Raw genomic sequence first — 27437 nt, 5'->3', positions numbered from 1 at the left:
TTAAAATAAAAGAACGAGAGTGTATAATTCAAAAAAAAAAGAACAAGTTTGAGCAAACTATTGAGTATTTAAATCAAAAGAATAAAGAAAAATACAGCATTAAATTTCAAATAAATAAAGTCAGAATGACATTATTCATTCACATAAAATCATAATTAAAATTATCTAAACAGAAAAACCGTTTCTTATAGAATTGAATATGTTTCCAGTAACATTTTATTTTTCTTCCATGCTGATGCTTGCCGAAGTGAGAGGAGACTCCGTCTTTCTTTTGATTTTGGCAAAAAACAGAAATGACATTGTTAAGAAAGCTGCGCCGAACAAGCACGTCAAAACTATCAGAAGTGTCATTACTCCGTTGACACGTGGCACAGTCATCTCCTTCCCGAGAACAGTTACAAGCTCCGTTGTTTCAGTGTCGGGACTTTCCGAGCAGCCTTGATGTTGATCGTCGTGAATGCAGGTCGCATACCTGTGTATGTTATATTACATGATTAAAATTCAGTGAACAGTACCATACATATGTTTATGTGTTTTAAGCAATTTTTTAATTTTTTGAGTTTTAGCCCTAAAATTACAAATGTAATGTTCTAGGTACACTTTTGATTCTACAAAATCGATTAACATTAGTTTTAAGTAAATTGCGAAATTCAGTTTAAAGTTTCTATTTTTACTAGTTTGAACTTTTATTCTTTCTGAAAATTTTAAACCGTCAAAAAGTTCAAAAATGTATAAAAAAATCAGAAATTGTTTAACTTTTAAGTATATGAGTTTTACTAACAATATGTGGCTTCTGAAAAATACAAAACTTTATAGACTTGTTTACAGACTTAAAATATTTTTTTGAAATAAAGATCGACGTTTGTAGCTTTAAATGTAGAACTTAAAATTAAACTAAATTCAATTCGACATGAAAAACTAAACTCTATTTTTAGTTTTATTATTAGTTTACAGCATCACTTATCAATCGCTTGCAGTTAGTAATCCACCGGATCAAGACCTGATTTTAAAATTAAGACAAAGCTGGAACGGATCAAAAAAATAAATATGTTTGAAAATACTAATTCAAATAGTGTGATTTTAAATATTGAATTGTTTATGCTTAATGGTCCACTTGCGTCTTGTAAGGGAATTTTTGCTTTAAACTTAGTTTAATATTACAACAGATAAGTAGTAGTTTTTTATATCCATTAATTAGTACTCGATTCAGTAGATCAAATCTTTAATAAAATTTTAAAGGCTATAATCTATATTATAAAAAAACTACTAAAAAAAAGTTATTCAAGAAACAAAAACACTGTTGTGCATTTAGGGATATTTTTATTATATAAAGCTTTGTATCATCTATCATTTCATAAAATACCAGCCATGTAAACCAACAACTTTAGTATTCAAAGTATTTATACACATTAAGTTTATGAGTGTTTTTAAGAAAAAGCCTAACAATAAAACTTCGTAAAAGTTGCTAAGTACAAAAACTTACTGAAACACTTTCCAAATTACTTATTGATGTAAAGATATTCAATTAAAGCTATTTATACACGTTTAGCATGTGTTAATAATAATACTTCAGTCGTAATTTTTTAAGACGCTTATGATAAGACAAGCTTGAGAAAGTTAAAGCTAAAAACGAAATAAAGTTGTTGGTTTATATGGCTAGTTAGAGAATAGCTAACAGTTTATAAATAACATGAATAAACAATTTTTTAGTCCGTAATCTTTATACAAACACGTGATAAATATCACAAAAACAAAATTATCAATAGCTTCAACAACTGTTATCATAAAGTAAACTATTTTATCAATTGACTTCTTCTTAAACTAACGGTCCTATGAAAGTTACTATTCTTTAATATTTAAATTAAAAACATTTAGTGTATTGAATACTAGTTTTTAAAAATATTAAGCTGTTAAAATAGTAGAAAGTGTTTTTTCGTTGGTATTACAAGAGTTAAATTTTGGCTATAAGTGAAGTTTATGTTTAAACTTGGTTTTACGCTTTTGATCCGTTGAACCAAAAAAAAATAGTTAAAAATAAACTAACAAGTTCTAAAACCAAATGTTAGATGTTATTTAAAATACTAAAAGCCCTAAACAATTAATACCTTAGTATTAAAAAAACGTTGCTTTGATTTGCGACGAGATAATATCTGTATATTTTTAAAAAGTCATATTAGTTAAAATTTAGTATTTTTGCCAATTTATTTTTGTATGTACAAGTGAACAATTATCAATCACATATTGTGTTTTTATAATTAAACAAATACCCAGTTTATGATATATAAATACAGTGGGTATATGTAAAGGATAACAAGCAGATGAAATTTACAGGATTTAGTAGCATAAAAACTCTTCACATATTTGATAATTAATCATAGAACTATATAAATTTTTTAGGTGGAATTAAGATAACTATACTGATTATAAGATTTTCAGCTCTAAATTTAATTTAGATCTGAAACGTTCAAGTTCATTTTATCATAAAATAATTTGCTTACTACAGAGCTATGCCTTCAATAATATATTACTAGAAATTTTAAATTCTTAGAAATGCTTTGAAAGCTGAAACTTTTTACTATTTAAAAAAGAACTATGTAAACCAGCAGTTTTTGTTTTTCTAATAGTCTGATTCCTTTTGATATTTAGACAAACTATTTAAAGCATGAAGATAATATTTGTACTAAAAGTGATCTTTTTTAATGCAATTTTGTGTATTTGTTTACTTGAGAAAACTTGGGAAAGTTTAAATTTTAAAACTAAGCTTACTTTGACCTTTAGTTTTAATTTAAAATGTAAACCTTTGATTTAAACAGCATTAGGTAATTTCTAAAAAAAAAAAGTTTATTTTTCATTTTTGAATTAAAAAATTAGCTTTTAACTCTTCACTATAAAATATTTTACACAATTAAATCTATATCATTTTACAGCATTTTAAGCAAAGTGAAAATGGCAAGAACCAAGCAGACAGCCCGCAAATCAACCGGAGGAAAAGCCCCCCGCAAGCAGCTTGCCACCAAGGGTGCACGCAAGAGTGCACCAGCAACTGGAGGTGTCAAGAAGCCTTATCGCTACCGCCCAGGAACAGTTGCTCTTCGTGAGATCCGCAGATACCAGAAGTCCACTGAACTGTTGATCCGCAAGTTGCCCTTCCAGCGTCTCGTTCGTGAAATCGCTCAGGACTTCAAGACGGATCTACGTTTCCAGAGCGCTGCAATTGGTGCGCTTCAAGCAGCCACTGAAGCTTATTTAGTCGGAATTTTCGAGGACACCAACTTGTGTGCCATCCATGCAAAGAGAGTGACAATCATGCCAAAAGATATGCGGCTTGCTCGTCGCATTCGAGGAGAAAGAGCTATAAGTAAAGAAAGCTACTAACTGCTGAAAGAATCCTTTCTTACTAAAGAAATTTTTATGACTAAATTACTTTTACTAAGCATCAATACTCCCGCTACAAAAAGTTAATGTATAATATTTTATAAGTCATTTCAAAGTAATGTTATTTTCAAACTTTTATAGTTTGGTTTATTTAGTAGGTTTTAATTTTTATTCCACATGATAGTTTTTTCTTTTTAATAGATGAATTCTTTAATCGTTCATGAATAAAATTGCAATAAGAAAATTTTTAACCTTCTTGTTTATAATAAGTTATGTAGCATTTTTCAACTATAATCTTTTTATGTATTTACATCAAGATGAGTCTATTTGAAGTTTGATTTTGTTTTAATAAGTTAATGTTTATTTTCAAATGATTGAATCAGGGACCAAATTTGTTTTTTTGTTTAACTTACTGGATCTGGAAGATCAATACTTTAAACCGTTTTACTTTTAAGTATAGAAAAATAACGCAGAGACCGAGTTTAAATATTTTTGTGGCTTTATGTTATCAGCTACTTAAATTTGTCAGTTTTATATATTAATAAAAATATTCAATTTCTTTAAGTTTAACTTAAGTTTAAATAAGACCGTGAAATTTAACTTAGATGTTTAGTCTTTTTAACTTCATTAATGAGTTCAAAACTGTTTCAGTTTTAGTAAATCAATGATATGATTTGACGGAAATATTTCATAAATATAAAATAATACTTGAACAACCGAGTTACAAATACATTTTTTATATTTAATAAAACAAAAAGTTTATTTCTTTAATGCTGGACAGAAACTACACATATTTATTAATTTTTTTTTAACCGAAAAATTTTAAATATTTGTATCTTTTAGTAAAGTATTTTATAAGTAGCAAAAACAAAACTTAAATCACAAAAAGAAAAAAAATTACAAAAAAATTGTATGTTGTTTAGAAACAAAAGTTCTGATATTAGTAGTAAACTTGTAAAGCAAAGTAAGTTACTAGAGTAGCTTAGTACGCATTGTATTTTTTAAGATAACAATCAACTATGCTATAGTTAAAGAGTAAATAAGATTACAAAAACGAAGCCAAGTTAAAATGCTTTCTTAATATTTTAAGTGACTAGTTTATAATACGACTAGTTTATAATATACTCAATTATTTTAAACAATTCACTATTTTACTCTTTCAAAAGTATTTTTATAATTTGATCATAAATTTGAAAATTTACTTTTTTGTATTATTACTACAACTCTCAGATGATATTCAATTATTTTCATGTAAAAAGCATTTTTTTAAATCTTAAATGAATTTTTAATGGTAACTAAATGAAAACTAGAAACAAAAAATACCCCCAAAAAAAAAATAAAAATAAAAACTAAACTTATAAAAATTAAAGGTTTTTTTCCAATTCAGACTTCGAATTGTTATTGAAGAACTGAATGTGCAACTATAGAAATGAGTGATAAGGCAGTTTTCTTAAACTTTTTAACACATTGTAACTTTTATAATTATCTATTTTTTATTTCCATATACAACCGATGTTTTCAAAACAAAGTAGGGGAAAAAGATTTAAGTTTTTAAAAACAGTTTTGAGTGCAAATTACCATTCTTTATTTTTCTTATAAGTCTAGTAAAACATTTAGAATTAAAAAAGTTGAGTGGTTTTAACATTTAAAATTAAAAAAAAAAAAAAATCTTTGCATTATGTCTCCACAGTTATTATAAAATCCGCTTTACCATAACACAGTCAAAAAATTAATCGAAAAAAAGTTTTGAAAAATCATTTAGAGACTTGATAATGTAGGTAAATTTAAAACATGACTATTTTTTGCCTAAGCTAGTAGTATCAAAAACTATTTTACGTGTATGATAAAAAGTGTATGGTTATTTTGATTTTAATTACAGGTAACAAATTAATTTGAAATTATTTTTTTATATTTTTAAAACGGTTATTTTATTTAAAATGACTATGTTACTTTGTAAAGCTTAAACATACAGGTTCGAAGTTATTTCACGGCTAAAGACAGTTTAAATGAATTTTAATTAAATCTACTTCAGCTATTGCCATTAACTTTCATGCATTATTGCTCGGCATTACCAAAAAACCCCTACTTGCGGTCAACTTCTTATGCAGCATTACTGACAAATAGCCAATGGCGACAACAAAAAAGAACGCAATGCCGATAAAAACCCCAAACATCGTTTCGACTCTTTGTGACGTCATTTCTTCGCCAAATATTTTGATCGTTTTTTCGTCGTCGCTTTCTTCGTTCGGAAGACATTTTTTAACCTTCGTGTTTCTGTTCTTATTAGTTTCAATTGCTTCCGTTTCAGTAATTTTGAAGGTTGTTGTCTGTGTAGTAGTTTTTTCAACAGAACTGTTGATATTTGGTAATGTTCTGTTTGTTTTTATATTTTTAAAGTTTGGCCCTGTGCTGAAAATGTTAGAATTATTTTTTAGATAGCTTGTAACGGAACTAAAACTTTCATCTATTGAGGTTATCGGCTGCGTATTAATAAAACTTGTTGTGAGCTCGCTAATGGAAGTTTTCTGACCACTACCGAATACAATGTTCTTAGTTTCTTTGTCATTACTGACCGTAGCTTGATTATCGTTTTCTAAATCATCGCTTTCTGAATGCTCTTCAGCGCAAGGTTTTTCAATACACAGAGCAAACCTGTTGCGTTAATTTAGATTTTTTTGCAGCTCGTTACAGCTGTTTAATGAAGGACAACATCGACGATGACTGCAAGTACCAAGACCAGCACACAGTGTACAACAAGCTACAAACGGAAATAGTCCACAATACTCAATAATTTTTATTTATAAGAACTCTCATACTTGAGCAAAACTCAATTACTTACAAGTTTCAAATTTTTTTTCAAGCTTAACAACTTTAAAACAGTTTTATGTTTACAACCTGAATTTAAACTAATGACTAACCGAAAGTAAATTTTTCATATCAAGATAGATTATTTGAAGGAGTAAAAAAGCTTATATTGGTTCGAAGCTTTTTATTTTTACTGTGTTCGTCTTTTAACAGTGTAAAGTCGTTTTTTTATTTAAGTTAAATAAACTGATAAAAAGCTGTTCACTTAAATTTTTTTTCAAAACATTTAATCAACAACCTTAGTAAGCTTAGAGTTTTACATACATTGAAACATTCATGCTCAAAAATAAATACATACAGTTAGCAAATTGCAAATAACAAGCGTACAAATTTTAATATTTTCTTTATTCACTACTAGATTCAGTTTTTTTATTTTTTTTTAATACACACATCAAAGAAAATTAGGTTTTAAGAAAAACAAATTGTAGTAGAGTCTTTATTTTTTAGCTATTTGTTTGTGAAATTGACAATAAAGTTACTGCAATGAAAAATGTCAAGTTTTTTGTCCTGGACAAGGCATTGAACTGTATTCGTGGAGTATAAATTGATAACCGAATGGTTTTTTCGTACAACAGGTCCTTGGGTTAAACTTATTGAGCGTTTTCTTGTAACAAACAAACTTAAATGTGTACTTCATTTGAAACTCACTTTTCATTATGGCTTATTAAATGGACATTTTATTAAACTTTTATTTTATTATTTTTGTTTTTGACTATAAATATACTTTTTCCGCAAAGCTCGGCCCACGAAAGGATTCTTGATTATTTTAGCTCGCCAATAAAAAAACTTTCAATTACTATGTTCAAAACTATATATGTTTAAAACTTTATAAATTAGCAAAAGATCATCCTGTATTTAAATTAAAGTTTCGCAAATAGGCTTTGAATCATTTAAAAACTCACAATGTAATACTTATAATCTGTTTACATATTGTATCTAATTATAATTTTTTTTTACTAGAGTATTGGTTGCTGATTATTTGAATAGATTTTAAATCTAACTAAGTATCAAACACCTTGAAAACATCAACATGCTTATCAATACTTTTAACTTGTGTGTCTTAACGTTCTTTCGCCAAAGCAAAACGTTAACAACAATAACAGCCCTAGCTTAAGTTATGAAACTTTGATAGCTCGATAATTTAGATTTTACCGACCAACTTTTACAAACTATTTAACTCACATGATGATGTGTGCGATGTAGGATTGCTCGAATACTCCAGTCAGCAGGTGGGAGAAAGGTCCTGATGAGTAAACTCCCACATCCTCTCCTCCGTGAGTTTCACTGTCCAACGGAACCGCAGCTTGCTGGTGGTACCCATCCGCTGTTGAAAAAATATTTTATCTATATATATATTTTTTCAACATATTAATTTAAGTTTTTTCAGATACAAGCAGCCTTCATTTTGTTTAAAAATGTAAAATTTATAGCATTATATTTACTTATGTTTCATTGTTATATAGCTGAAGATTTTATTTTAGTGTTTAATGTTTTATTTTTGGTTTTTAATTGCTTATTTTATCCTTTTTCATCAGTATTTATATCCAGGCTAGTATCTTGACTTTTTAAAGAAACGCAACATTTTTTTGTTTGCAATGTTAATAGCTTGTAAATATCTTACTTATAGGTTTATACTTGCCTGACTGCTGTTATACACGCTAAATTCATTATCAAAACGAAACTCTACTATTTTAAGTTCTCCACCTAGTGTATTTTTATACTATTGAAATTGTGTGTAGCACAAATAAAATGTTTATGAACAACGACCCAACCTACAACAGTCTTGTTGTCCAGCTCCTCCCGGTCGTGGGCGCACTCCCCCGCTTGCGGGTCCGAGTTGAGCGTGTACCCGGGACCGTTCGCGTACAGGATGGTCGTGAACGGCTTCCCGTCCAAAGCGGCTTGCGGTTCGCCCTGAGAAGGAGCAAGACCTGAAATAGGTACAACTGTTTAAGAACTCGTGATGTATTTTAAATAAGTGATGCTAAAAATTTTTACAAACATTTAACAAAATGTAAAAAAACTAATCATTCTCAATAAAAACTTTATGATGTGCGAAAAAACGCAAAACTACATGTAATCGCTAACTAACCTCAATAAAAATTTAAAAACTAAAGCTACCCAGTATGTCGTTGCCGCGAACGCTGTACCCGCCCATTGCCATGGTGTGTCCGTGGTCGGCGGTGACGACGATCAGCGTGTCTTCGTCTGACGTCATTTCCTTCGCCACCTGGATGGCGTCGTCGAACGCCACCAGGTCGTGGAGGGCCAGCTTGGCCTGGCCGGCGTGGTGCGCGTGATCTGGACATTATTTTACTGTGTTTTTATTTTACTTATTATGCACTTTATTATTTTTTATTTTAGTTCAGTGTTTAGTTTTAGTATTTAGCTTTTTTGTTTGTATGCGTATAAAAAAAAGATTTAAAATTATTTTGTTGACATATGATTTGCAATTATTTTCAATTTTCAAAATTTTGTTTGGCAGACTAAACTGAAAACTTTTTGTCCATAAAGTTTTATTTTTCTCCTTTTGAAAAGTAAAGAAATGTAATTTTTCAACAATTTATAGTGTTTGTTTTGCTGTTTAAACTTATTAATGACTGATTTGGAAGGGTCAATCTTAACTGAAGTTTACAAAGTATTTAACAAAGTCAAATTTTAAGTAGACTTAAGGTTTGTTTAATATTGTAAGATTTACACATTTCGGATATACCTATTCTTCCCCCTTCAACTAGCAAAACAAATCCGTTTTTATTTTGTTGAAGAACTTCAATCGCTTTTCGAGTCATGTCAGCCAATGAGGGCTCTTCGTTTTGCGGATCATTTTTTCTGTAGTAATCGTATGACAAATGCTTGTTAGCAAACAAACCTGTTTGTATAGAGACAGTTTTATTGACTAATAAAATTTAATATTGAAAGAGTTGGCTTTTAAAAAGTTAACAAAAGAACTTATTTAATCATAAACTATCTATAGATTATCTATAAAATATTTTTTAATACAGAAATATATTGATAAAAAGATTTTTACGATAACTTTATCTATACAAATGCTTATCTTATTTCATAACCGAATATGTTCAATGTTAAGTACTTTTATAGAAGGATAAAACTAACTTTTTTAACGTTTTTACAAAACTAAAAGTTAAAAATAAATATTTTAGAAGATAAAAGTTTGTTATTTTAAAAAAAGCACAAACTATATTTTTTCTAGAGACTAAACGGTAAACAATTTATATTTAAGTATAACTAAAAACAATATAAGTACATTAAAATGTCAATAAGCTTAGATACATTTTTTTCTACTTATACTTTTAAGTTTTAAATGTTATTCACGTAAGCAAGTATTTATTATCTTTTAAATGATCTAACTTAATCTAAAAAAACTTTTAAGTATATTCTTATTGTATTTAGAGAAAAAAACCTTTAGCTTGTAGTAAAAAAAGTTGTATTAAAATTAATATTTGATATATAGTTGATTTATATTATAATGGTTTTAATTTTTTTTTTTGCTTTCAAAAACTATTTAAAGTGTTCTAAGTTTTTTTTTTAATTTACCAAACAAAGAGTCAGTAGTTTCGGCTTTGATATCGTTGAGCTCTTTTTTGTTTGTGACGTAAAACGAGTTTTTGTTTTCATCTTTTCTCTGCTGTTTCCACTCTTCAACAAGGTTCCGTTTGTCTTGTCGGTCGTATTTTTCAGGGTCGGTGTCATTCGGATACATATACCTCTGGCCACCTCCCATTATCACCTTTGTTTTTATGTTATATATGTTTTTATGTTGTGCTTTAACCATGAACAGTTTAGTTAGGTAATTTAGTATATCATTGTGATAGTTTTTATGATCAGATAAATAAAACTAACTTTACCAAAACCAAACGAGTTAGTATAAACAAAATTTAAACTTTTTAAAACACAGGCAAAATTTAACAAATAATCAAAATACTATCAAACAGGCTATTTATAAACCACCAACGTCTAGGTACTTGGACTGGCTGATCAGCTGGCTGCTGATGTCCTCGCACCCCTCCCTCTTCGCCTCCTCGCTCAGCTGCTTGTCGCTGTACCAGTTCCTCTCACTCACGTGCGCGTAACTCCCACCAGGTGTCGCATGAGCTATCTGGGTCGTCGTCACCACCCCAGACGACTTCCCTGCAGTTGAAAAAAAAACTTTTAAATATGAAAATGGTTCTATAGAGCTTTTTTGCTGTAGATAAAGTATTTACGCAAACTGTTGTATAGGGCTTCGCGGTGTGCACAATTTTTATTTTGGGGTGCACAAAAACTTGGTAAAATTTTAAAGATTAAACTAGATATTCCGGAGTTTCTGATGAAAAGCAAAAAAAGTCTTAAATATATTCTTTATAAGAGTTTTGAGTTCGGTATTCACAAATTGTTTCAGTTTTAGTTTAGTGTGTAGAGAATTATTTGTATATAATTATTCAAAAAATTTATTAAAAAAATTTTATCTTAAAATTACAAAAGTTTATCATTGAAACTTCGTGAAAAGTATTGACCTTGTTTGTTTCCCTTGATAATGAAGCTTTCCACTTCTCTTCCCACTGAGCCCTTGCACAAGCCTCTCGGCTGGTGGGCATCCAGACCGAGCATGCCGTTGTTGGTCTTCACTCCGGTCAGGTAGGCAGTTGCTGTCGCGGCGCTGTCAGCTACTTGCGAGTCTGTTGTGTATGTCTGTGGAAGAAAAAAAGTTGCATAGCAATTTGTAATTTAGTCAATATCTAGTTATGAAATCAATGATAAGAGTTCTGATCAACACACTATCACAATTTCAATTTTTTTAATCCACCAGATGTGCTACATTGAAAAATATTGTAAATTAACCACTTCAAAAAGATTTTTAGATTTTATTTACTACGTATTAATTTAACCAGATGTCTCACTCTCTGTTCTAATGAGGTCAGAAAACTAACTAGTAATAATTGAATTACATAACCATGTCTCTTCCTGATGTTTACTAAAGATTATAAGTTGCACCATCATTGAAACTTACTTTAGAAAAACCGCTGTAATGCATGGTGTCAATGGCCAACGTTGAAGCTTCGCCTTTTCTACCTTCCAGCTGACCCTTCAAAATGCGACCAGCCGTAACAGTGGTCGTTGTCATTCCATCACCTAGGTTTTTATAAGTTTTAATTAAAAAGTATCATAATTTTTTTAATACAACTAGTATGACTATAATGTAATTTTTTTCTTAATAAATATTATATAAGTTCTTGTAATTATGTAAATTTTTTGAAAAATATTAAACGATCAGAGATTAATCAAACAACCAGTTTGTTGACGGTCTGATTAATACTTAAGATATATATAGTAAACACTTAAATTATTATTTTTTAAATTATTCAAGTTGTAGACAAATAAGAACTAAGCTTTAATAGTTCAACTAACTAACAAAAAACTTGAAGTTTTATTTTAAAGTGGAAATCTATTAAAGAGTTTTGTGAAAAGTGTTTTGTACTGGTTTAATACCTATATTTTTTTAAACTTATTTTGTTCCTAACATTTAATTATAATATTTTGCTTATTTGTTAATAAAATTTTGTTCGATGTATTTACTGTGTTTTGTCATAATTTTGGGTTACGTGGTTTTTTTTGCCTCTCGTAGACACACCACGTATGGCCGATTTTAGCTAACTGCAGGACATTATCATTAGAAATATTTAAAACCAAAATAGCTGGAGAACTACATAAAGTTTCTTTAAAATAAAGCTTTAAGTAAATAAAATTGTATAAAATAAAAACTTTGATCAATTTCTAAGACACTTAATTATAGAGGTAAAATGATTTTAAAGCTTGAGTTTCATTGTACTTTTTTTCCAGCGCATTAATATTTGTTTTTATTTTTACTGACAGCAGAAAACCAAGTTTTTAGATATTTTAAAATAATTTTACTTTAAATAAGTTAAATTTCACTACATTTTCTAATAAAAACTTCTTGTTTTTTACCTACCAAATTAAAAAAAAAGTTACTGCTAAGATCAAATCTACTAACTATAAATACTAACTATGAACAAATCTTAGATTGATAAATTGTATCATGCTACATAACGAATTTTTCAATTACATTTTTGTCTATTATTTTTATAGATATATACTTAAAAGTAAAATTTAATCTTATAAGTAACAAATATCGTAAGTTTGTGTTTCTTTGGTTTAGCTTATAAGATTTAAGCTTTAATTTTTTCAATATTTTACTTTCGTAGAAACAAGTTTACATAACTATATAAAAACTTTTGCAAACGTAATTTTAATCATGAAACTTAAACAAACTAAAGTTAGTAATGATAGATAACATTAGATAAGTAATCTCACCCAAAAACAATATTGCACTTTTGGCTTTTTTGATGTTCTTTTGGTTTTTCATTATTCTTAATCGTTCTGCTTTGGACTTTTCCCTCCAAAACTCCGGATTTTTTTCTGAAAATTAAGTGTTATAAAAATTTCAAAAGCTAAGCTTCTTTTCTTATAAATATTACTTAAAGTAATTTATAATTCTGCTTTAATCAAAAATTTTACATAATTTTGTCTCATACTATAAGTAATAATTACCATTATCTATTTGAAATGGAGTTCGAATAATGTAAGATGTAACACCGAGAACAGCTAAACTTGTAATGAGGATAAAGCAATAACACTTCATTTTCGTTCGAATTATTATTGAAATGAGTAATTAGCTAAAATACTGAAAAAAAATACAAAATTAGTGTTTCTAAAGTATTTCTTTTTATTATTTATTTGTACTTCAAGCATGTATATCGTTCAAAAAGTACTCAAGTCATAATGTTTCCTTACTAATGTTTTGTTTCTAAAATATGAAGTATTTACACTTTACAGGCTTTATTAATTATATGCTCTACAAAAGTAAAGTTAAACCATTAGATACGGACCGAGATTAGAAAAAGGTTCGTTTTTTGACGTATTGTCATAATTCTGTCTTTACATGACTTTTATATCGCTTTAATTTTTCTATTATTTTTTTTATCTAAGTAGATAAATGTAAACTTTAAAAGTTATACTTCTTCAAATAGTCCTTGAGTCACTACTCGTAATTATAGAGATAGTTTCAACCCTGACTTTGTCAAATTTGATTCAAAAACAGAGCGACAACAAGTAGAGCCTCCATAAACTTAGCAGCTATAAGTTTTATACTTTTTGCATTTAATTCATCAATGTTAGACGAATGACAGTTTGAGTAGCAGAAATTATGTCATATTAAACCTTTAAACTGACAAAAACCTAAGTTATTCCAACTCTGCTGATGACAGTGATAATATTTACCTGTTTAACACATAAAGAGTCAAATAAAAGTGGACTTGTTTTAGTTTTATCGACTTTTAAAAACAATCTTTTTTTGTAAAATATATTAATACTAAAATTAGTTTTGCAATAAATATAAAATTTTTAAATAGTAAAATTTTTAAACTATAAAAATATAAATACTATATTGTATTATTTTTTAAAACCTAATAAAACTTAAAAAAATCGATCAAGTTTTTTAACAATTTTTATTCAAACTAGTATGTTTTTCAATAACTAAAAATCATTCAAGTATGTTCGAAGAATAAAAAAAAAGTCCATATTGTTTTGTTCAGATGTAAATCAAAACAGTTTAAAAAACAAATAGCATACATAATATAAATACAATGGTACATACTTATGGTGACTTTATATCGCTAAGTTATATAACTACAATAATAATGCATAATTAGAACAAAAAATTTAAAGTTGAATGAAACTGTCATAAACTTAAAGCTATAAAGACAAACATTTATTATAACGAAAGATAACAAAAATAGTGGTGGTTAAGTTAGCTTTAAAATGTGAATTGTACTAATTTATTAGCTTTATCGTTTCCTTAAATAAAAGCAGTAACTTGAATAGTTGTGATTGAACTTTTTTAAAGTGCATTTATACTTAAAATGGAACTTTTAAAATGGAAAAAAAAATATTTTACTGATTTTTTCTAACATAGCTTCTCTAATTTTATAAATCTATATAAAAAATGTGTTAAACTATTTTTACATTTGAACTGTTTTAAACGTTGTATCGTATTAGTTTTTAAATTTTTTGATATCAAAATATTCTGAAAGAAATTTGATTAAATTGAGCAAAAGTTGTTCAAACTAGAACACAACTGTTCAAAAAAAATCTTATAAAAAGCATTAAAATTTAATTTTAGCATTAAAGTAAAGAAAAAGCATACGTATAGTTTCTATAAAACTATTCTCTGCCGTAAACTCAAGAAAGGTTTATAAAGCTCTAAATGAACAAGCTAGAACTCTTTTTAATACAGTAAATAAAGCTTGTAACATAAATGTAAAAGTTTTTGTATCAAAATTAGTATACAGCACAAAATTGTGTAAAGCAAGCAACACCTTTGTAATACAAAATAAACAAAATTATTTAAAATACGATCTTATAAATTTTTACCTACTTACCTATAATATTACTTTATTATATAATATTATTGATTACATCGTTTACCAAATGTATTTTTAAAGTTACAACAATTTAGTTTTAAAACCTAATTCACACAAAAAAGCTTATTTAAATTGAATAAAAAAATAATTTTGGTATTTAACTACACTTTTACAAGGTAGTCACTTACAAACTTTAGTTTTTATAAGATTAAGTAATAAAAGTTTAGCAAAACAAGACTATAAAAAAATATTAGTTTTAAAGCTCTATTTAATTCTGAAGGCTTGTTAAAATGAATTTGCCAAAAAATTGTTATAACTTTTTTTAAATGTCAAAAAATATACAAAAAAAAGTCTACCTTTTGTATCGCCTATTTGAAATTAAAACTAACAGTATCTTTTTAATTTGTACATCTTCTAACTTTAAAAAATAACTCAAACTTATTTGTTGTGTTTAAACAGAAGCTTATATTGTTTTTGTTATAAGAAAAAAAATTACAAACTAACATACAAATTGCTATATCTCACTGCTCTCAATTGCTTAAAAGCTTTACAATATTTTGTTTGAAAAACTGTTTATTTAGAAATGTTAAATTAATATAACCATCAAGCTATTAACTTGATACTATTTTAAATAGATACTTTAAAGCCATTAATTCTTTTATAGTATTAATTAAAATGTAATTAGCTTTTCTGTGTAACTGCTTTTTTATCTTAAAGACTATTAATTTGAAAAATAATATTATAAATTTAATACTACAATTTTACTAACACTTTTTATTGTCATGTTTAAAAAAATAGCATCTAAACTTAGTACTTTAGTATCTTCTATAAAAATATAGTTGCAGTATACCTAACATATTTTTACATAAATATACACAAAAAAATCTTTAATTCGATCAAACAATTTCTTACTTTTCTGTTAAAAAAAAGAAGTCTAAAATATATAAATTTATCAATATAGAATTATCTCTTTAAAAAAAATTACAAGTTTTTTTTAAAACTTAAATTAAAATATAATTTACTTTTCTAACACTAATTGATAATACTATTAAATAAATATTGTACTATGTAGGTATCTTTAAGCACTCAACCTGTATCAAACTAGAAGACATAAATTACTTAAATGTACTATTTTTTTTGGTTTAAAAATTAAATAAAAAAAGTTTTCTACAAAAAAATTTGATATATTTTACTTTTATTTGAGTATTAAGAAAAATTTAGGGCAAGAATGTTTGCATAACCTTGTTGCGTTTTTTTGTTTTTGTAAACTTAAGCATGCGTAAAAAATTAAAAAAATAAAGATTCAGTCTAAGTTTTGTAATGAAGTTGTTTTTGTTCATACTTAGTTTTCTAATTTATCTTTAACTTTTTTTAACTCGATAAAAGGTTAAATATGCCAACTGAATACCGTTTTAAATGAATAAATCTGTATTTAACACTTTCAAGGTTTATGTTTTGTAACACTTCAGTAATATACTTCATGTTTGGTTCCGCATAAATGTAAATTTTAGTAAAAATCAATAAATTTAGATCATTATACTTCAAGTTTTTAAAAGCAACTTTCGGTGTTACCATTTAGAATAACCTTCTATATTGTTCATTCTGTATTTTTATTTAGCGATGCGCTTATTTTGAGAGTTTTTAAAGAAAGTGTGATGATTTTTTAAACAATACTTTAAATTAAGTCAAACTCGTTACATATAAATCAAAAAATTGAAAAATGAGACAACTTATAAATTTGTACAAATATTTTATGTGAACATTATGTCAGAAGATAATTTAAAGTTAGTTAAAATTCAACAAAATTAATTGCATGGTTTTTAAATTGTAGTTAAAGAAAATCTAATCGTAAAAGTTTATTTCAACTTCTATTTGCCAACTTTTAAAGCAGAACCAGTAATCAAATTACATATTTTTTATCTATTTTCTAATAAATACTCAGTACATACACTACAGAGCAATTGTCTACTTAAAATTTCAAGTGAAAGAAAAATCTTACTTAGTCTTTTCCGATTTGCATTATTCAAGTATGCTTTATAACCAGAAGAAACATTTCTGCTGTTTTAAATAATTAAAACGAAACAAGTTCAACTACAAACAGTTTTTTTATGCATTTATTTTCACGTTTAAGCAATTAACCTTTTTTTATAGTAAGCAAAAACTCGAATTTAAAGTATTTATAGCATTCTATGTATTTAATGTCTGAAAAAAGTAATACTTTATGTTGAAAAGGTTTATATTGTTAAGTCTACGTAGCTTAAAGCGTAAAAGAACAATATTGTAAATTTTAAACGCAACTTAAGCATCTATTTTCAAAAAACTTGAAAAAAATATAAATCTAGTAAAAGGGTTATTTAAAAATCGTTGACCCTTTTTTTATTATATATCTAAAAAAAGTTAATACTATAAAACTAAGTTAAAAGCTAAAATAGTAGTTTGGTTTTACTTCTATGATGCATAAATACAGCTATGCTTAAATAACAGCAAATTTAGCATTGAAAAATAAATAAACGATGTTTGTAAACTTAAAATAAAAGTGATTTTAAGAAATTGTATTTGTAAAACGAAAATCACCGCTAACTAATTAGATGTTTAAAAAATAACCTAAAATGATAAAACAGGATACTTTTATAACTAAAACTCCCTTCAAACTATAAAGTTTAAGGTTTAATTTTAGGCAATTGAGATTAAGTTGTGTAGATTAAACATAGGAAATTGTTGAATGTTCGATCAAAACTTTGCTAGTAATCGACTCCTTTTACAACTAGATAATAACTTATCTAAAACTTAAGTGGCTACAACTGCTATTTACTTAATGAAAAAATTTAAAAGTACTATTTTTCAATAGTTTATTTAACAAACCTTTTTATATAATTTTTTTTAATTTAAAGCAAGTTTTCAGGACATTGATTAAAATAATAAAACATAAAATAAAAAGTATGTACACAAGAACAAAAGTAAGACAAAAGTAAGTCATAATTATACGTTACCTTTTAATTACTAATTAAAGAAATATTAGTTTTTTTTTAACTAACATGTATCAACTGAAACAAAAGTATAGTTTTTAATTCAAAGTATTTATAAATTTCAAAAAAAATTTTGTTATTTTTAAAATTAGTTTTAGAACAAAGAAACCATAAGAAATATAATTTTTTTAGTTAATTTATAATAGTTGTAAAAGAAAAAAAATACCGAATACTTTTATTTTCTTGTACTATCGTTGTTTTATTACATAGCGTCAAAAACAATAAAAAAATTACTCGTTAAATTAGTTGTATGAAATTTTTAGTAATGAAATTTTTGGAATTTTAAAATGAGTTTAATACTTAAATATCTTAATTTACAAATCAATATTTTAAAGGGTATTTTATAGCAAATGAAAATGCTATATACATGTTGGAATCTTTTAGAAATTTGTTTTTGCACACGAACTTTTTAGATTTAATACAATTAGTTTTATTAATATCTTCTTTATTAAAGACTTGACTGAATTCCAAGTACAGTGTATAATACTACTAATGACTAATAAAAAGTTTCTAAACTATCAGGACAGTTTGTAAAAGTCAACTTGATAGTCTGCGAATATAACAAGAAAAAAAAAACTAAGTTTACGTCCAAAAAAAAAACTACAAAAAACTTATGAAATTTGTTTTTAGCAGTTTTGTCAAAATATTTTTATTATTAATTAAAAAATCACTGATTAAAACATTTGTCTCTTTATTCACAAAAAAAATTAAGGTATTTGTATTTACAGTTTGTTACAAAAAGCTATATAAAGAAACTAGGAACTGAGACATATTAAGTTAGTCTATAATACAATTTTAAAACTAAAATAAGAGTGTTTTTTTTCAAACTTGGTTTAATTTTTAGTACTACTTAATTACAATATATCACAAAAATTGTTTTTATAAATATCTGTATAAGTATATTTTTCCAATCAAAAATTTCAACAAAATTTTTAAATCTGTTTTAATCCGTGCAAATTTCATTTTATTTTTAGCTGTATGTCTTGTGAACGAATACATAAAGTAAAGCGTCATAAATTGAACTGTTTAAGCTAACAAAAAACATAATTGTTGTTTTTTGTACTAAGTTTTGACTTCTAAACTATCTTCTTATTTGAAAAACTAACCTTACTCGTAGCTAGTTAAATAAAAAACTCTAAGTTCTTGAGACAACTTAAAGTTTAAAAAACTAATACTATGTATACATGAAAAATAATTTCTTTATGTAGGCAGCTTTGATTTAACTACTGTAAATTATAAACAACAACTCTATAAATAGCTAAAGTTATACTGGAAAAGTTAAACTCTTTACAGTAGCTGTATCTATAAAAAAAAATCTAAGAAGTATAACGTTGATGAAATATAAACATAGTCTAAATAACATTAAAAACTCTATTTTCTTCTTTTAATAATTTCTAATAATCTTTATAAAAATAGTTTTATTACTTTAAACAGCTGTACAATAGCTTATTTAACTAATGAGCTCGTGTAGTAGTTTAAAGGTAGGTGCAGTAAAATTATTTTCTTTCTGTCACTCTCTCCTAACAAACTCTTTGTTTTAAACTACTTAATTAAAAAACAAGTTTTAAAGTATTTTCAAATTATACAGTTATGTTTATAGAACTATTAAAATCATTGTTATATATTTAAACCACAAGGTGAAACGTAGTAAACAGCAAAATATAAATGTTTTAATTACTTAGATATGATTCTAAAACTGACAAACTTATTAAAAAACCACAAGGTTTTATAAATTTTTATTTATGCTTTAACTCATATATTAACTAAAAATAAGGCATAGAAATAAAGCTTGTTCACTAATTTAATTTAAATTTTTCAAATTTGAATGTTGTTAAGAGTAAACCAATAATTTAAAACAATGGTGAAAGATAATATAGAGTTAGATACAATGAAGTAGTTGTATAATTATTTTTAATTTTATATGCTATTTAACTAGATAAAAAACTTAATTAATAGTGATATTAAAAAAAACATTCTAAAATTGATTTGTTTTTTTTATAAAAATTAAGCTTTCTATATCATAGCTAATAAGGTAATCAAACTTAAATAACATTGTTTTAATACGCCGAAAAGTTTCATGAATAAGTTTCACTTTTACTTATTGCTATATTTTGTTAATTGTTGTACTTATTAAAACTATATTATAGATTTACATAATTCTGAAACTTTTACATAAAATAAAAAAATTATGCTACAGTTTTCAAAACATTTATAAAATGAATAGTTGTAATAAACTTTCTGTTTACTTTTAATATGTATATACATTGTTTTTTGTCGTTGTGTTTTAGGTTGTGGATCTTTTTTTTTTTTGCAATTTTTTGCTTTTTTAAGTGCAATAAAAAAGTATTGCTGTATAAGTTAATAGTTTTCATTTAAGACTCGTTTATAGTCTTTTTACTTCTTAGATTTTTGTCTCATTTAAATCGGTATAAAACTTTATAGCCTAACTTTTTTAAAGCACAAATATATTCATGCGTAAGTATATTGTATAGTGTTCTTTAAACTTTACTAGAATCAAAAATTTTTTTTCTAAATAAAGCAAAACCATAATTAAAATCAGAAATGTTTCTTTGAAAATCATAATTAGCTTTATAGATTTTGATGACTTTAAAAAAATGCTTGATTATCAATAAAAAAACAGAAGCTTGTTTTTATGTATGCATCTAACCAATTCAACTGTTCATATATCTATATATACAATCTATTTATGTTATGAACTAATCTATAAGAACGACTAAGATGCTGTTTAAAAAAATTGAAAAAAAAAGTGAACAACCGTTTATAAACTTTGTAAATAATGTAAAAAATTATGTTAAAACTAATACTAGGTTTGAATCTTTATTGTTTTAAATTAGGTACTTAAAATATTTTGATTGAAACTAAAATATTTGAATATAACAATTAAATCATCAGTCATAAAACAAGTACACATTTTGCTAGTTTTTACTGTAAGTTCTCTTGATTGGTCTTTATCACTTAGTTATTTGGAATTTACGCAAAAGTTTCTAAGTCGAAAAAGTACAAAAAATATGCGAACTAATAGTTTAACAGAATATTAGTGTTACAAAATAGTTTTTATTGAATATAAAACTAATACAAAAACTAATTTTAAATTTTGTAGTTTTAAATTTTTATTTCGTTTCTGGTTTAAAAATTACTAAAACAAAGTATTAAAGAAAAATTCTTGTTAAAATTTGTATGTAATGTGTAAAAATTTTTCACCATCTTTATTTCTTTTAAGTAATGCTTTAAATATTAGTTAGTTGTATGTTAGTTGTATATGTATATATACATACAGTTGTACTAGCAGAAAAACAAACTACACAAAATGTTTTAGAAATTTATTATCAGTGAAAAATATGTTTTTTGGTCTGAATTCAAATTAACTTACTATTTACTTAAATATAACAAAAAAAAAATATTATATCAAATAGTACTAGTTATTTAATATTATTCATTTTCAGCTGCGTTATAAGAAAAAAAAATATAGTACTAATTTTGTGCCCTTATTTTTCCTACTGAAGTCTTGACTCATATACTGCTTTAATAGCTTCCAATCCTTTTTTGTTGACTTCTTCGAAATAAGGAAGAGTTTTGATTCGTTTCAGCCAACTTCTCACCTTGTCTCCTCCTTTGTGCTTGAAAAACTCCTCCAAGTTGTCGGCATCCGTGCAAATTCCGTACAAAAAGAATGGAGTTGCGACGAAAAAGTCTGATATTAAATGTATCAAATAAAACTTTTTTAATTATGAATATTTTTTATACCTTTTTTTATAGAGTTTTATCAACCATTTAAATAATAAAAAACTAATAAGCATCAAGTAAAATAAAATGTATAGTAGATTTTTAAAATTGGTAAAAGAAAACAGTAAAAGAATAATAAACTCAAAATTCTTTCGTACTATACTTTTTTAAAGTTATACAGTGCTTAATGTGTACTGTTTTTTAATTTTTATTGAAATAAATATCTATGTACTATATTTAATACATTTATACTTTTTCTACTGATAGTTTTAAGTACTATTGAAAAAAATGCTACTGACAGTATATAAACCGTTATAAAAATTATTTTTATATATAGTTAAATGTAAAAGGGAAAGACTGGTTTATAATTAAGTTTAAATATTCTAACCAGCTATGGTCATGTTATCACCAGTAAGCCATTGACTAGTGCCAAGTTCGGTTGCTACCATATCAATTGCCTTGACCGCTTCGTCCATTTGGTCTCTATCGGGTTTCTGCCCTCCAAACAAAACTCCGAACAAATTCTGAATAAAACATTTTTTTTTCTATAATGGCATTGACTCATAATCAAATTTATTTAAAGCTAAATAGACTAATCTTTTTCCATAAGTCTTCTTTTCACTAAGTTTTCAGAAAGTATAACTAATTCTATCTTTTTAAACGTAGTTTTAATATTTAAAAAAATAAAATTATTAGTTTGTTAACAGTAAGTTATGCATAGAATTTAAAACTTTCAACAATATTTCACATAAAACTAACAATTTGTTTATTGATCTGGCCCATCACTCCATCAGCCATGATGAGGAGGCGGTCAACTTCTGCTCTTTTCATTGGTTCTCTCGGGTACAAGCGCTTGGATGCTGCTGTGTCGAACTTGTTGCACACGAAACATGCGATTGCTTTACTAAAAAAAATTGGTTTATGATACTTTGAAACAGTTAAAATTTAAAAAAGTAGAGGTTTTAATTTACAAACTAAAACATATAACTTATTATTTAGCAAACCAAACACAAATAAGTATTTATAAGTTTAGTTTCAATCAATTATTTATTACAATTTCTGCTATATTTCAATACATGTAGCATGATTTTCTAGTGACAGATGATATTTGATTGTAGAGGTTAAAAAGACAAATTGTTATAAAACTAGTCTAACCTTTCATTTAAAGTAAAGTTTCCCATCTTGATAGCTGGTACTTTACCGAGTGGGTTGATTTTCAAGTATGCCTCTGATTTGTTTTCTCCTTTGAAAAGATCAATTTGTTTGTCGACGTACTTTTCGTTTAGAGCTTTGAATGTCATAATAACGCATCTAAATAATTTAACAGATAAAAATTTTGTTACATCGGAAAATTTGTATAAATTTAGAGTTTTTGTGTTAGACTAAGTAAATAGTCGTCATTAATCAAAATTTTTTATTTTAAAGTAAGCTTTTTTGCTTAAAGACTAGACTTTAAGAACTAGTTGATAATATGTTCCAACATAAGGCTAAAATAGTGGCTTCTTTGAAGATTATTAGTTGGGTATTAGTTAAAAACACCAAACAATAATTAAATATATCATTATAACTTTTAAGCACAAAAAACGACTTAAATTTAAAGTTACTCAAAATCTTGTTTACTAATACAGAACAGAATTATAACCTGGACGGTGGACTTCTGTAGTCCCACCACACTTCAATTTGTCCCTGGTCTTTTGCAGCTGTGCTTGGTTTTGAGCCCATTTTTTAATATTTACAATTTGGTTTTTAAAATAAATTAGATTCTATAAGTATAATCTAAAAACCATTTTAACATTTCTTAAAACAAAGTACTAAATTATTAAAGTTTTATAATACTAGTTATTAATGATGCTAAAACTATTATTACATTAACAAAAAGTTATGATATATGTTATTTTGTAGTAATTGATCAATTCTTGGAATTAAACTACATTAATTGTAACATTTTATATTATTAAAACATCATTATAATTACTATTATCTAATTTCTGTAGAGACAAACTTTTATCATTCATTCTGTAGTTATTTAATTGTAAATAGAATTTTCTCTTGGAACTATAAATTAATTTCATAAGATTTGATTCAAAAACTTTATAAATCATAACTGATATTATAATTACTAGTTTTTGATTTTTTTGCTGAAAAGAAAAGTCTTTGCATTGTCAAAATTCTAAATCAACTTCGTTTACATGTATTAAAAAACATATTAAAAAAGTAATAATAATCTCCGTAAGACAGTGTTTAATCGAATTCTTATAATTTATTTTCTTTTGCAGTTTTTATATCATTGATTTTTTAAAAATATTGAGTTATATTCCTATTTCTACTACTTTTTACTCTTACACTTTAGATTATTTTAAATTGTTTCATTGCTATAAACAACATATGTTTAGATATAGAGTCAGAATCTAAATAAATATTATGTTGGACTTTTTATACTATGAAATGGATATGACTTTTTTTGAAAATAAAAATTACTTTTGTTGTCTTATACAGATAAAAATAACTGATAGTTTCATGTTTATAATAACTTGTACTTTCACTTTAACTAAAATTTTTACTTGTTTCTAAATTAGAAAAAAACAAACCAATAGAATTGCTCATTTGTAAATACGAAGAAGTTCAAAGTGTAATAAGTTAGTAGTTTGGTCGTATGCTTTAAAAAACTAATTAATTACTTGAGAAAACATTTAGAAAATTAAACACTTTAAATTTAAAAAATGTAAATTAGATTTTAAATCAAAACTATATTCAAAATGTACTAAACTTTCTAACTCACTAAAGCTAAGATAAGCAATATAAAATAAGATAGTTTATGTTTTACTATTTTCTTGTATTGAGACATATTAAGTATATCGAAAATTAACTAAAACTCACAACTTTAGCTGTACTAAATCTACAATGATTACTTATCATTACTTTTTACTTGTTTATTTTAGAGCACTTTTAACAACTAAAAAAAAATTTTTTATTATAAATAATAAATAAGTACTTTCTTTAAAGTTTACATGCTGTTTTATTTTCCAAATTAGTTCAAATTATAAAATACACATGCATCAAACCTAAAACTTTTATTGGCAAAATCTACAAAACAACTAAAAATAAAGAGGTAACATTTTAAGAGTAATTCAATTAAAAGTTTACCAAGTTCTTTAAAAACACAGTAAATCGTTTTAAGTCACCTAAAACACAAAATAAAATGACTTATTAAGTTGTTTCTTAAAATTCAAAAAGTTATTTTTAGTCCTCAAGAGCTTTAAGCTTCGACTTGTACAATGCACCAAGCTGTTCCGTTCCCTCCTTGTTGACTTCATCGAAATAAGGCAACGCCCTGATTCTTCCCATCCAAGCGATAACAGCTTCAGCTCCCTCGTAGGTGTGATACTTTTCCACTGTTTCAACGTCCGTGCACATCTTGTACAGTATGAAAGGCATGGCCATGAAAAAATCTGTGAAATAAAAATTTTTGTTCATTCTACTTACTTGCACATTTTTCTGTTATTTAAGTTCTACTGTAATACAATATATAATAACACAGTTGGTTTTAAATTTTTCATCGTAGAAAAAACATTTTTTAATCTTTCATACTTTTTTTCATAAAAGTATAGACTAAAAAACATATTTTAAAATTATCTATATATAAGTTATATTAGTTTGTTGTATAAGTGAAAACATTTCATAATAAACTAGAGCTTAAAACTTGTTTTTACTTACTAACTTAATCAAATTGCAGAATTTTAATTTTTGTATAAATACAAAGTTTTATAGCCGTGATATATGTTATCTAGCTACCTACCTTTTTATCTTTGTACAAGTACTTAGAATAGAATTAATACTTAAAATAGTATTTTGGACAAACTTTGATAAATTTGAGCAAGTAGACTTAAAAACAAACTACAAAGTAGTAAATAATTTATGTCCTTTGTTATTACTAGTTGTATTCATTTTTTGAAAAAATAAACTTTTTTTTATTAAATAAAACATCATTTGTGCTTTAAAAACCACATTTACTAAGTACTCTGTCGTATAGGTAAATATTTACTAAAAGTTGGTGAGTGTTTAATATTTACTGTTTGCTTAACTTTTACAAACACTTATGATAACCAAAAGTTTCTCTTAAAAAAAAAACCAATTTGTTACTTAATAAAACATATGAAACAACCAAGCTACGAGTGTTAAGTATTAAGACACAAAACAAACCAGCAATGGTGACGCTGTCTCCAGCCACAAACTTATTTCCTTTCAAGCAATCCGCAACTATTTTCATTGCCTTCGCCGCTTCTTCTATTTCGTCCGGGTTTTGACCTTCTCCTCGGAACATCACTCCGATAAGGTTCTATAATTTTATAAAATCGTTTTTGAAAGATAAATATTTTTCAATAGCTTAAATAAAAATTATCAACGAAAAGACACTAAAAGTTATAAATTTGCTCAGAGTTTAAATCAAGGTACGAACAATTTGTTTCATGACTGCGTTGTTAACTTCGTCGCTAAGCAACAGCAGCTTGTCCACTTTGGCCCTCTTGGCTGCGTCGCGCGGATACAAAGATTTCGATGCAGCTGACTGTTTGGTATTGCACAAGTACATCGCTATTGCTCGACTGATAATAGTATATTAATATAAACGTATTCTATTCTGATCAAAAAAAACTTTTGTTGTGTGTAAAATGTTTAAATATATAATGTTTTGATAGTAGCGTTATATAACTCATCAAACTTAATAAACTAACTTTTTAAAGTTATTAAGTATCAAAAACTTTTTTAACTACTTAAAACTATTTTATGGTTAAAGTGTAAAGAATCACCAGCTTAGTTGATTAAATATCATATGTAAGTGTTTTACCATTTTAACAAAAATATTAAAAACGAATCTTTATTAAGCAAAAACACTGATAACTATATAGTTAGTACTTAATATGAACTTAAATGAGCAAAATAGATATTTTATAACAGTTTAAATTTACAACAAATCATTAATTAATGTCAATTATTTATTGTATATTTTTCAGCTTTGACAAAAAGTTGTTTTATTTAAGTAATCAGTACACTTAAAACCTTGTTATTACCTTTCTCCCAACGAGAAACTTCCGTGCTTGATTGCTGGTACCTTTCCTTCGGGGTTTATTTTCAGAAACTCCGGGCTCTTGTGTTCCCCTTTGAACAAGTCAAGCTTTTTTTCAACAAAAGGCTCTCCCAGGGCTTTAAGCACCATGTGAACGCACCTAAAAACAGTATCATTTTTTAAACAACGTTTACTATTTTTTGTGAAATATTAAAAAAAATTTTAAGCAACAAATAATGTTAACTTAACTCAAATGTATATCTTAAAACTAAAACTAAACTTAATAACCAAAAATAAAAGTGATTTTTTTTTGTATTATATGCTACTCAATAAGCAAAAAGTGTTTTAATTTACTAATTTATTAACACAAATATACTTTTATATACTTTACTATTATTTTTGTACTTTTTTTTACCTTGATGGCGGACTGCGTTGGTCCCAATAAAATTCTACGTCTCCCTTTGTAGAAGAGCTGACATCTACATCACTTTTCTTTGCTGAACTTGGCTTTGATCCCATGTTTAAAAAAAACTTTTAAGAACTAGTTTGAATTTATAGTTTATTTATTTTATTGAATTTAGTTTCAAAATAATAAAAACATAAAAAGGTTTACATAAACAACAAACTATTTCTTTAAAAAACAAGCAAATTAATTAGATCAACTATCAAACATCAAACTGCATGCAAATAAAAAAATTAAAAAAATAACAAAACTTTAATATTGTCTAATGTTGTACGTTATAAAAAAGAAATTTAAAAATGTTGTTTCTAACCATCTAAAACAAAATAAAACTCAAAATAACAATTCTGAGCTGTCACTTCAAGGCATCAAAACGCAATAATGACACTAAATTATTAAATGCTGGCAATTATACATTTGTTTAATCAAATAAAAACTACGCCCAGGTTGCTGTGGCTACATTTTTG

General features: G+C 26.0%; 3 protein-coding genes across 3 annotated transcripts; 1 reads left to right on the top strand and 2 right to left on the bottom strand.

Moving 5' to 3' along the window:
* Nucleotides 1–216: 216 nt before the first annotated feature.
* On the bottom strand, nucleotides 217–12939 carry LOC145836664 (alkaline phosphatase-like). Its single transcript, XM_082944453.1, has 11 exons — nucleotides 12808–12939; nucleotides 12571–12675; nucleotides 11249–11370; nucleotides 10755–10929; nucleotides 10214–10389; nucleotides 9796–9988; nucleotides 8954–9109; nucleotides 8362–8541; nucleotides 8013–8171; nucleotides 7423–7564; nucleotides 217–472 (listed from the first exon to the last, which is right to left on the bottom strand). The coding sequence occupies exons 1-11, from the start codon at nucleotides 12896–12898 to the stop codon at nucleotides 217–219; spliced, it is 1755 nt and encodes a 584-aa protein (XP_082800579.1). The 5' UTR covers nucleotides 12899–12939.
* LOC145837328 (histone H3.3 type 2-like) lies at nucleotides 2947–3375 on the top strand. The gene has a single exon (XM_082945113.1). It carries the CDS (start codon nucleotides 2947–2949, stop codon nucleotides 3373–3375), a length of 429 nt encoding a protein of 142 aa, XP_082801239.1.
* Nucleotides 12940–21062: 8123 nt separating the features above from the next.
* On the bottom strand, nucleotides 21063–27053 carry LOC145836653 (uncharacterized). Its single transcript, XM_082944443.1, has 10 exons — nucleotides 26926–27053; nucleotides 26515–26670; nucleotides 25905–26049; nucleotides 25649–25784; nucleotides 24690–24897; nucleotides 23091–23153; nucleotides 22604–22759; nucleotides 22208–22352; nucleotides 21837–21972; nucleotides 21063–21416 (listed from the first exon to the last, which is right to left on the bottom strand). Exons 1-10 carry the CDS (start codon nucleotides 27027–27029, stop codon nucleotides 21220–21222), a joined length of 1446 nt encoding a protein of 481 aa, XP_082800569.1. The 5' UTR covers nucleotides 27030–27053; the 3' UTR covers nucleotides 21063–21219.
* Nucleotides 27054–27437: the final 384 nt, after the last annotated feature.

This window comes from Thalia democratica, chromosome 1 (genome assembly GCF_965202585.1).
Source record: "Thalia democratica chromosome 1, ktThaDemo2.hap1.1, whole genome shotgun sequence".
In the NCBI taxonomy this organism is placed as follows: domain Eukaryota; kingdom Metazoa; phylum Chordata; class Thaliacea; order Salpida; family Salpidae; genus Thalia; species Thalia democratica.
This window is presented reverse-complemented; position numbering and strand designations above follow the sequence as displayed.